The 11,881-nt window shown below is 47.7% G+C and overlaps 1 protein-coding gene across 1 annotated transcript; it reads right to left on the minus strand.

Annotated features, from left to right (window-relative positions):
- Window positions 1-4,007: 4,007 nt before the first annotated feature.
- On the minus strand, window positions 4,008-4,946 carry LOC306816308 (olfactory receptor 14I1-like; the record flags this gene model as incomplete). Its single annotated transcript, XM_079332767.1, has 1 exon — window positions 4,008-4,946. The coding sequence occupies one exon, from the start codon at window positions 4,944-4,946 to the stop codon at window positions 4,008-4,010; it is 939 nt and encodes a 312-aa protein (XP_079188893.1).
- Between the last annotated feature and the right edge of the window lie 6,935 nt (window positions 4,947-11,881).

Consider the following 11,881-nt stretch of genomic DNA (forward strand, 5'->3'; position numbering starts at 1 on the left):
TATAAGAATGTTCTGGAAAGCTCCTCCTCATTTCTATTCCTAAAATCTCCATCACTATGTTGTGTTGCTCGTGCTTCAACAATGGTCGAGGGTCTCTCCTCCTTTGGGGATATTGTTTCTGATTAAGGCTCTGGGTCTTCCTCAGTGTTCACTAGTTGACCTCTCAGGTAGCGCAGGCGCACTGAGCTTAGAGTTATATAATTAAGCCGATGTTCCAATAACAAGCCAAGTGTCTAATGCTTGGAATCATCCCAATTTGGCTCAATTCAAGGTCAAAAGTTTTATTTCTAGATGCTGTTTTTAGACCTATACCCTTACTATCTCTACTCCCACCAAACAACTGGAGAATGATACCATCTGCTTTGATTAACCTTCCGTTATCTTTCATGCATTGGAACAATTAAGTACAATTTTTCCATTGCTACAAAGCAACAATTTTGCTAATATAATTACAATTTAATTAGCAGGAATCATATTTATAAGAGGGCAGATTTGGGGCTGAGTCCAGGAGCCCCAGGCACTGAGAGAATGTTGGAGAATCTGCTCAAGGAGGCAGAAGCAAAACTCCAAGTCCCTTGGAGCATCACTGGCCCCACTGAGGGCAGGGACTGCCAAAGGCTCCCCAGGGACTGGTGAGAGCAGATCCTTGAGGGCAGGATTTCAGGAGCCCATGGCTGTGAGCAGGAACTGCAATGCTGAGCAAGGCCTGGGCTGGTTGGAGGCAGCAGAAAGGCCAAGGGCTGAGCCCAGGCCTGGCCCAGCAGGGCCTGTCCCTCACGGCTGGCTCGGTGTTATTCCTGGGGCACTGGGATGGGAGGGGCAGCAAGGTCTGCAAGCCTTGCCAGCCTGCTCAGGGAGGGCCGAGGCAGCAGCAAAGTGCAGCCCCTGCAAGGAAAGTTCCTCCTGTGGGGCTGCAGAGGCGCTGCCCAGCCCAGGGCACAAAGGCCTGGGTGCCTCTGGCCCTGCCAGCCCTGCCCAGCCCTTGGCCATCTCTCCTGCAGCCTGTGCCCCTGTGCGTGCTGCTCCTCTGCCCTGGCGGCTGCACACGCCCATCTCTCTGTGCCCCCCAGCATTTCTCAGCCCAGCATTGCTGTGCCCTCCCTGGGCTCCCTGCACCCAGCGCTGCCGGCTCCTGGCACACAGAGCCATGGCATGGCCCAGCCTCAGCTGGCACACCTGGGCCACCAACATTCTGCCCTGGCAGGGAATTTGCTGTTTCCTCACCTCCAGGCTGAACCTTCCAGGCTGCACTTTGGGGAGGTTTCCTTCTCTTCCCACTCCCAAGGAAAACCCTGTGTCCTACTGTGCACAAACAGAGAAGGGCTGATTGGAGATATGGTGATCAGAGGCAGTTTGGGGTACAGTGTCCATGAAATGATTGAGTTTTTCAATATTCTGTAAAAGAAGGAGGGGCATCAACGAAACTTCCACTGTGGAATTATGGAGGGTAGTCTTTGGACTATTCAAGATGCAGATTTAGATAATCAGGTATTGATTTTTTTTATGGGAAATAGTCTTTAAAAACAAGCTATTGCAGGAGGGATAGAGACACTTCAAGAAAGAAATCTTGAGGGAGCAGAAACAGCCTGTCCCATGTGCCAAAAGTCAGCTAGCAATGAAAATAACTGGTCTGGCTAGGCATGGAGTTTTTTCCAGGGACTCAGGGAGAAAAGAAGCTTCATCACTTTTGGACTGAGGGGCAGGCAACTAAGGAAATGTTTAAGGATGTTGCTATGTCTTGCAGAAATGTAATTAGAGAGCTGAAACCTCAATTAGGACTTAACCAGACCACTTCTGTGAAGCATAATAAAAAATGTTTTATCTATACATTAATGGGAAAAGGATGGCCAAAGAGATTTTCCATTCCTTATTGGAGGGAATATGGTTACCAAAGATGAGGTAAAATCTGAGAAACTTAACTCCTACTTAACTCAGTTTTCAACAATAAGACAAATTGTCCTTAGGACAAGCATTCTCCTGAGGGGGCAGATGGGGACAGAGAGCAAAACAGACCCCCTGTAATCCAGGAGGAAGCAGCTGGGGAACCTGCTGAGCCACTCAGATGCTCACAGGTGTCTCTGGGACCAGAGGGGATCCATACTAGGGGGATGAGGGAGGTACTGGATGACCTCACCAATCTGCCCTCCATCATCTACCAACAGTCCTGGATCACCAGGGAGGTCCCAGAGGACTGGAGGTGCCAATGTGAGCCCATCCCCAAGAAGGGCTGCAAGGAGGATCTGGGGAACTCCAGGCCTGTCAGCCTGACCTCAGTGCCCAGCAAGGTGATGGAACAGATCACCTTGAGAGCCATCACAGGGCACCTACAGGATGGCAGAGGGATCAGAGCCAGCCAGCATGGATTTCAATATCTGCATTGATGATCTGGATGAGGGCACTGAGTGCACCATCAGCAAATGTGCAGATGGCACCAAGCTGGGTGTGACTGTATATCTGCTGGAGGGTAGGAAGGCTCTGCAGAGGGATCTGAACAAGCTGGATCCAGGGCCCAAATCCTACCAGGTGAGGTTTAACAAGACCAAATGCTGGGTTCTGCACTTTGGCCGCAACAACACCTGCAGTCCTACAGGCTGGAGACAGAGTGGTTGGACAGTGATCAGGCAGGAAGGGAGATGGGGGCACTGATGGACAGCAGGCTGGACATGAGCCAGCAGTGTGCCCAGGGGGCCAATAAGACCAATGTCTCTGGCCTGGGTCAGGAATGTTGTGGCCAGCAGGACCAGGGCAGTGATTCTTCCCCTATGCTCAGCACTGGTTGGGCAGCACATTGAGTGCTGTGTCCAGTTCTGGGCCCCCCAATTTCAGGAGGACATGGAGGCGCTGGAGTGTGTCCAGAGAAGAGCAAGAAGACTGGTGACGGGTCTGGAACACAGGTCTTGTGAGGAGTGGCTGAGGGAGCTGGGGTTGTTTATTTTGGAGAAGAGGAGGTTCACGGGGCACAAGGTGGTGTCAGAACACAGATTGGACTTGATGCTCTCCCAGATCTTTTCCAGCCTGGCTGATTTCGTGATTGTCTGAAACTGCCCTTGGAGCAGTTGCAGGAGGAACCCTGGGCCTCCTCTTCAGAAGGTCCAGCAGCCCAGGTCCCTCAGCTTCTCCACACAGCCCCAAAGCCCATCCTGTCAGTCCTGCAGAGCCTCTCCAGCCCCTCCTCACTGCCCAGAAAAGGGACCCCCACACCCAGACACACCAGCCGAGATGTGCCCCCCTGGCTGCTGGTGCCTCTGCCAAGAGAGCAGCACGAGGCACTGCAGGACCCTGCAGACAATTCCTGAAACACTTACAGGATGATTCTGCTCACCAAGGGATTTTCCATGGTGACAATCAGGAAGTGAAGTGGGGAGGGGCGCAAGAGATAAAAGGGCATGCTGGGATGGGCTGTTTGCAGGGGAGGGAACAGGGCTTGGCAAGAGGAAGAAATTTTTACAAGGAATAATAAAGAAATAAAAGCTGAAGCAAAGGAAATTATCAGGGCTGTTTGGTGGCAACTGTCACGCATCCCTGGCTCTAAGCAACAATATCTGCAGTGGGACAGGAAACTCACAGCTCATGGGAACAGACTTTCAGAGGCCTCCACAAAAAACCTATGTTTTTTCCCCAACCATCTCCCAGCCCTCTCTGGCCCTAGGGTCTGATGGACTTTGTGCTCACTCAGCTCCATCTCCTCACAGCAGCACCATGCTGTGTCAGCAGTGATTTGCCCCAAGCTCTGCACACAGACATTGCTTCTGCTGCTTCAGAGAAGGAAACAAAAGGGGCATCTCTGGGGAAAACTTTGCTGAGGGATCTTTTAGTTAATTTAAACCCACCGAGGCAGCTCCTCATTGACAGAGTTTGTGGTCATAGGGAAGGTGGAGAAAAAGCAGGAAATGGCACAAAGGATGACATTTTTGTGGACAATATTAAAAAAGGTAGATCAAAGGAAAAAAAGCTTCAAATTGAAACCAACAAGAAGTATCAAAGATTACTTTTATTGCAAGTGATATTCAGAATTTTCCAGTTTGAAAGCAGCCAGTCATCAGTGTCCACACTGCAACCTTGAGCTCCTGATTCCTCAGGCTGTAGATGAGGGGGTTCAGGGCTGGAGGCACCACTGAATACAGAACTGAGAGTGACAGATCCATGGATGGGGAGGACATGGAGGGAGGCTTCAGGTTGGCAAATGTGGCAGTGCTGAGAAACATGGAGACCACAATCAGGTGAGGGAGGCAGGTGGAAAAGGCTTTGTGCCGTCCATGCTCAGAGGGGATCCTCAGCACAGCACTGAAGATCTGCACATAGGAGAAAACAATGAACACAAAACATCCGAGTGCTAAACAGACACTAACAGCAAGAAGCCCAAGTTCTCTGAGATAGGATTTAGAGCAGGAGAGATTGAGGATGTGTGGGATTTCACAGAAGAACTGGCTCAGGGCATTGCCATGGCAGAGGGGCAGGGAAAATGTATTGCCTGTGTGCAGCAGTGAATAGAGAAAGGCGCTGGCCCAGGCAGCTGCTGCCATGTGGGCACAAGCTCTGCTGCCCAGGAGGGTCCCGTAGTGCAGGGGTTTGCAGATGGACACGTAACGGTCATAGCACATGATAGTCAGGAGGGAAAATTCTGCTGAAATGAAAAAGGCAAAGAAAAACACCTGTGCAGCACATCCTGAATAGGAGATGTTCCTGGTGTCCCAGAGGGAATTGTGCATGGCTTTGGGCACAGTGGTGCAGATGCAGCCCAGGTCAGTGAGGGCCAGGTTGAGCAGGAAGAAGAACATGGGGGTGTGCAGGTGGTGGCCGCAGGCTACGGCGCTGATGATGAGGCCGTTGGCCAGGAGGGCAGCCAGGGAGATGCCCAGGAAGAGGCAGAAGTGCAGGAGCTGCAGCTGCCGCGTGTCTGCCAATGACAGCAGGAGGAAGTGGCTGATGGAGCTGCTGTTGGACATTTCTGCCATATGGGCATGGTGGACCACTGAGAGAAGACATTGACAAGCTGGAAAAGATTTTCTTGAGTCAATCCTGTGAAGTTATATTACAAATCTGCTCAAAACTACTTCTCTTCCTGTGGAGGAACTTCAGTAACTTTTTTTTTTTTTTTTTTTTTTTTTAATATCCATTTTGCACTGCTGAGTTACTACCTCTTGTTCAGCACTGCTCTCAGCCTGAACACTGAGAAGTCTAGAGGGAAAACAGGGCTCCTGTGCCCCATTTCAGTCAGATCTGCTAGTCCCACACAGTTGCCCTGTGTTCATTACGACCCCCACTATTTCATGGTGATCAAAATTACAGTGTGCTGGAAAAACAAAGTGGATTCTTTGAAGGCTCCATTTTCAAAGTCAATCTTCCTAAACCCTTCTCTCTTTTCCTTTGCAGATGGACTTAGAAGGATATCCAGGGCTTTTCTGGCTCTGCTGCCTGGACTTGTGCCTATTAGGAGCTGTTTCTCTGTATCCAAGGCCTGATATCCCTGCATCCCTGCACCCTTGCCAGAGCCCAGCCCAGTCATTAGGGCTCAATTCTGCCCTGCACACTCCTCCCAGCACAGGGCACTGCCCAGGGATATCTCCCTGCCAGCAGAACTTTAAGGCAGCTCAGACAAACACAAATGCTGCAAGCCAAGGTGGTGCTGCTGCTCTCTGTAGACAGAGGAGGGTGAGAAGGCACTTTGTGAGGGAGATGTGAGGCAGATCTGCTGATGCCCAGTGGGACAGTGCAGGAGTCTCAGTGACACAGACACACCTGACAGCCCCTTTCCCTTCCCTTGAGGAGAAAACTGAGAGCAGCCCTGGCCATGCAGCACCATCTGCACAGCAGTAGGAATCTGCCCTGATGGGGGTCACTCCTTCCACCTCCAACTTCTCCCCACAGTCCATGGGGAGCTGCCAGGCAGGCTGAGAGTTGTCCCTGGCAGGTGGCACATGCCCTGGGCTGGCCAAGAGCCCTGAGGGCTGCAGGAGCTGCTCTGCAGGACAGCCCTGGGCAGCCCTGACTGCAGCCCCAGCTTCAGCCCCTGCAGCCATCCCTGGCAGCAGGAGCCATCCTGCCCTGTCCCTCTGATGGTGCCCAGGGCAGCCCGGCTCTCCAGCATATCCTTCTCCTCCTCCTGTGCCTCAGAGAAACTGGGAGACTCCTCCTGACACATCCCCCAGTCTCTGGGGTGTGCTGGCTCCAGGAGATCCCTCCAGGAGCACAGGGGACATTGCCCTGCATCCACAGACTCACCATGTCCAGGGCTGTGAAGATGTTTCCCCAAGTGAAGTCTCAGCTCAATGTCTTCCCAGGGCTGATTGCCTTTAGCCTGTCTGTTCCTGGCTCCTGTCCCCTCAGTGCCTGCAGGCAGTGCCCTGTGCCCTGCTGGGCTGGGAGAGGAGCAGCTTCTGAGCAGAAATGTCTTTTTGAAACTTTTCTTGGTTGCCATTATCTCCCTCTGCACCATGAGACACAACACGACGACTTTGATGACCCTCTCAGGAGTTTGGTCTTTTTTAAATTAGATTCAGTCCCTGAGAGAATGTTTTTTCAAAAATCCTCACAAGAACTCAAAATTAAATTGAAACTTGAAAGTTTCTTGAACTTTTAATGGGTCTCAGTGAGAGACAGGACTGAGAAAGTTCCCCAAGGTACCAGATAGTGCAGAACAATGGAGGCACTGGTGACAGGTAGGAACAAGGAAAGTGAAGGTGTCTCTCACAAAAATTTAGTAAAACTTTTACCATGCCTGTGAATTTTTAGCACAAGAACAAGGCATGCAGGGGCTGCTTTCCCAGCAGGCAAGGTGTGAAGACAAGAACACAACTGGCTCAAGGGTGCAGTGATAGAATGAGCAGGAACTGGGAAATTGGAATGGGGTTTTAGGAAATGGGTACATTCTAGTACACATGTAGTGACTTAATATAACACACTTGTAGAATGACATATCGACACAAGGATAGGAATTATCCTATTCTTGGGCATTAGACTTGAGGCCTGAAAAAAGATTTTTTCATCAAATTTGTGTTAAGGAGACTTATTCTGATATTTTGGAGATTTGATTATAGTGAACCTCACAGAATCAAGGACTCAGCTTTTACACTATGGAACCTCAAGGAGCAAAGGGGCCTTTTGACATTGTGGGAGCTCATGGAACCAAAATCCATTTTGACAGAGTGCTGCCACATGGTACCTATGGTCCCTTGTTACACTGCAGATCCAAGGAGACCACTGTGGCACTGAGAAACCTCATGGAACCAAAAGTACATTGTGATAGAGAAAGGCCTCAGGGAACCAAGGGGCTGTTGTGACACTGTGGGGCCTCATGGAACCAACGGTCCATTGTTTACTGCAGATCCAAGGAGGCCATGGTGACACTATGGAACCTCCTGCAATCATGGGTGCATTGTGACACTGCATGGCCTCACAGAACTAAGGTGACCATGTTATACTACAGAACCTCGTGGAACTAAGGGTCCATAGTGACACTGCAAAACTGTTGCTGAAGAGTATGAAGAGGGGCTCTGTGCTTTCTTTCTCATGCAAAAGAACCATCCTTGTCCTCCTGGTGTCCATGGCTGAAATTGGGAATCCACCTCCAGCATTCCTTATATCCAAAGATAGCTCCCAGACAAAAGCTGCCATGACTGACAAGTCTGGCTGCCTTGCTTCCTGACAGCTGGCTCTCGTCTGCCTTTGGAAATACTGGGGCTCTGTGCTTTTCTAATTAAAAGAACTCTTCTTCCATTCCAGGCACTCACAACCAAAACTGAGATTCCACCCCCAAAAATCTCTGTGTCCAAGGATTTCCCCCAGGTGAAAGGTGTCAGGAGAGACAGGTCAGGCTGGCTTAGCCTTAGGGTCACCACCTCTCATCTTCTTCCAAAACACTTGGACTTCTCACTTGTCTTTCCTGTGGAAAAAAACATCCATCTTGACCAGGCGACCATGGCCCAAAGTGGGATTCCTCTGAACAATGATATTCTGTTACAGCTGAAAGAATTGTGTGTTTGAGGAAAGAAGTTATGTGATATCTTAGAAGGTTTAGAAGCTAAATGTTAGGAATGTAACCCATAAAGGCATATATCTTAGTAGAGGGATTAGAAGTTGATAGAGTCTTTAACATTCAGAATCAGCCAAAATACACACATGAAAGCATTTAAGTGAAAACTGATATACACTAGCAAATACTCAGAGCCAGCCAGGAGAGACCTATCCATCATAAATTTTGACACTGAAACTAATGAACACCAGAATGAAGGGGTTTACAGGCCTGGTAGTCATAGTAACAGGACAGAGGTAAAAAGTTTAGAGCCAGGTAGACAGTCCTTACTTCCTCCCCTGAAACACTCCAACTCATTTAAAAGACCACTGACCCAATACCAAGGGAACACTACGCAACCACAATGAGTATGCAACTAATGTTAACACCGAGCGGGGAATGGACGGTGACAGGCAGTGAATATGTATAGGTGTTTTAGAATATGCATGACTTTTGTGAATAAATAAAGGGCTAAAAGCCTTTGGGAGCCCAGCACTGAAATAAATACATTCTTTTGACTAAACTGGTTGAAAGGTGTTTTGTCCTTGCCTTTCATTAATCATTTTGGCAGCTGTGGCAGGATGTTCTCTTCCTGCAGGAACAGATGGGATTGTAATAGCTCCAGGTGCACCAACCCGAGTCCCTCTTGGACAAGAGACCTCCAGTCCTGCCTGCTTCAGTGTGGGAGACAGACAAGTCTACTAGCCAAGGACCAAATGGTATGTTTATGATTTTAAAATTACCCTAGGGTGAGAGGGCTAATTGGTAAGACATAGAAGATGTTCTATGCATGATGTTGGCTGAAATGTATTGCTTGCAAGCAGAAAGAACTGTTTAAGTTACTGGTGAAGGGATTCTGCTGTGCCATGGAGGGCACTGCTAGTAAGTTCTGGAGGTTGGCTTCAGCGAATCGTGGTGTTTAAACTGCCAGTGGAAGGATTTGTTGTGCCATGAAGGGCACCGCCAGCAACTCTAGAGGTGAGTTTGGGCAAATCCTTGTTAATTGCTGTTATTTTGCGGAGCTGTTGTTGTGGTTGTGATGGGATGTGTGTGTGTCTGTGAAGAGTGCTAGATGAGATTTTTCTACAATTCTGACTGCCATCATGTATTTTTTGAAGCAACACTACCATCTTGTGTCAAAAGATGTAGTTGCAACAAATTAAAAGTCGCTTAGTTCATTTGTGATGCAACACTACCATTTTGTGCTAAAAATTATAATTGTAGCAAATTGGGAACTTTTGTGTGAAATGGGCCATTTGTTTGTTCTTAATAAATTGTTAAAAGTGGCCAACGAAGCTCAGGCGTGAGCCGCAATTGCCCAACTATCCAGGGAAGGGCTTTCTAGATAGTTTGGGCTCTAACCAGGTGAATTTTTAGCTGAAGGAGGAGACAGGGCTATTGTGGAACAGGGGAAGGGGTGTTTTTAGGAGATTGTATTAGAGTTGAATTAGTAATTATTTTGTTTTTGACTGGGAACAACACCCAGTTGAGAATAATCTCAGAAACCCACAATGGTGGGGACTAATAAGGGCAACTCCTTGCTTTTTGTGTGGGCTGACGATTTTTCATTGGGAACCAGGGTGGCATCCAAGTTAGGTCCTTCTCCACTGTAGAAGGTGCAATAAGACATGGTATTGTATACCTTATGGAAGGAGACCTAGGTGCCCCGGGTGTGCTCTGGAACTCCTGAGATTCTATAACTGGGAAGTAGCACACAATCATTTTGAGGTAGTGAGTCTAGTCTGTGGAAAAGGTTTAAAGCTGGAGAATTTGGATATTTTTGAAAAAGACTGGGATTGGTGCCAGCTGGGTAAAATGAATTATAAGACTCCCCTTGTAGTTTATCTTTCGGTTTTCAAGATACAAGTAGGTATTTGTGGAATTTCTGCCTGGTCAAATAGAAGTAAGCAGCCAGCTGTTTGAGCTATTGGAGAAGGGGCATTTTGAATAATTTAGAGGAGAGAGCAGAAATAATCAGGACTGTGTGTGGTTAGTATTTTCATATTCTGAGACTACTAGGTCAAGGAAAAGAGCTGGTATAATATAAAGGAACGTGAGGAAAAAAACAAACAAGCAAACAATAACAAAAAAACCCAAACCAAACCAAACCAAACCAAACCAAACCAAACCAAACCAAACCAAAAAAAAAAAAAACACCAACTGGAAAGAACAATGGGCACCATCCAGAGCAAGGAGTTTTCTAAAGTTAGTCCCCTAGGCTTTATTCTAGCATGTTGGAGAGAACTTGTGGGGTAATGATGTATTGAAATCATGTGAAGTTGTGTACACAATGGTGGCCATTTTATAAACTGGGAGAAGGCATCTGATGGCTTCCCTCCAGGAGTTTGGATTATGAAACCGTATTGCAGTTGATGTTATCTTTAAAAATAGTGGAAAAATCGGAGGAGGTAACATACGCTGATATGTTTTTCTCTTTCTAAATGGCAGAGAAGTTGTGAGATTAGGCCTCCCTCGGATGGAACATTAATCTCAGAAAATTAGGATTGTAGTTACCTTGATGAAAATTGAAAGTTAAAAGTTAGAAGGAGGTAGTTATCTTAAACAATTGATTGTCTGTCATTTCATGTTTGCTCAGCTGTGCTTACAATGGGCAAAGATGAAACTAGTAAGTGGACGCAAAGAAACATAGACAATGCTACCAGAAACCCATTCTTTGAAAAACTGGACTATCTCCAGAAATCATTTGTATTGTCATTGACAGAAAAGGTCAAGGGTTTAGGGCGTGGAAGACTCTCCTTTTAAGACCCCTTCCCATGAAAATTACCCCAGACTTAATTTAAGAAGTCAATCACGCATGCTTAATAACTATTCAAGCTAATTATAATAGGAAGCAGGGGATGGGAGGGGGCGTTATTATGAATATGTATTTGTTTGAATCCTTTGTCAATAAATAGATTTTGTGATCACCTGTGATTTTGCAGTGTGTATTAGAGGATTACCTCACCCTGCTGCCCAGCACTGAATAAACATACACTTTCTAACTTTAAATTGTTAGAGAGTCTTCTGTCTGTCACAGCTGAGTATCAATATAAGACCAATACTTACATTTTGGTAAATCAGTTGGCAACTCAGGTGGGACCCTGCTCTCTCTGGCCAAGGGACCAGCAGGGTTTGGGACCCCTCTAGGGCACCCACCTGGGATCTTCCTAGGAAGAGGGCTCCGTTTCCTCACTGGCACCCCAGGGAGGAAAACCAGAAACAGCTGGATATAAAGACAAAACGGTATGTTTAAAATTTAAAGATAGGTACCTGTAAGAGAGGCAAACTGGTAAGGTGCTGCGAAATGTTGAGCACACATTGAAAAAGCCTAAGTGGATTTGTTTGTAAGTTTCCATGGAATTTGATTGTGGTTTGTGTTCCAGGTAGGGCTGGTAACAGCTCCAGGAGCTCTTGCCTGTAGTGGGGGATAGTGGCGGGCTGGTCGTGGCCCCGGGAGCAGAGCTCACACGGCAGTGGGTCAGCAGAGCTCGGGCAGTGGCAGTAACAGCATTGCCAGTATTGTTGTGGTACTGGAGCAGTGATGGCTCCAGTTTGATTTGTGGTTTAAAGGCGGTGTGGTGGTAATTTTCAGTTTGGGTCACCAATCTTGCAGGCATCAGTGTGTGGTGTCTCCTTTTGTGGGCTTGATCACAGTTTGCATGTGCCAAATCTATGTGTGTGTTTGAGTGTGCAGCTTGGTTTTGTGAGCTTTGTGTGCTTGAATTGTGGGCTAGTGGCACACCATACGTGTTTTGGTTTGTTTGCTTTTGGGAGTGTGTTGGCAAAAGCTTTGCATGTGTAGGTTGTGAAAAATTTTGAGGTTTACACCTGAGTAGTAGAAGGGACATTTATGCCCAGGAGGGCAGAAGA

Source organism: Erithacus rubecula, assembly GCF_903797595.1.
Source record: "Erithacus rubecula genome assembly, contig: scaffold_510_arrow_ctg1, whole genome shotgun sequence".
In the NCBI taxonomy this organism is placed as follows: domain Eukaryota; kingdom Metazoa; phylum Chordata; class Aves; order Passeriformes; family Muscicapidae; genus Erithacus; species Erithacus rubecula.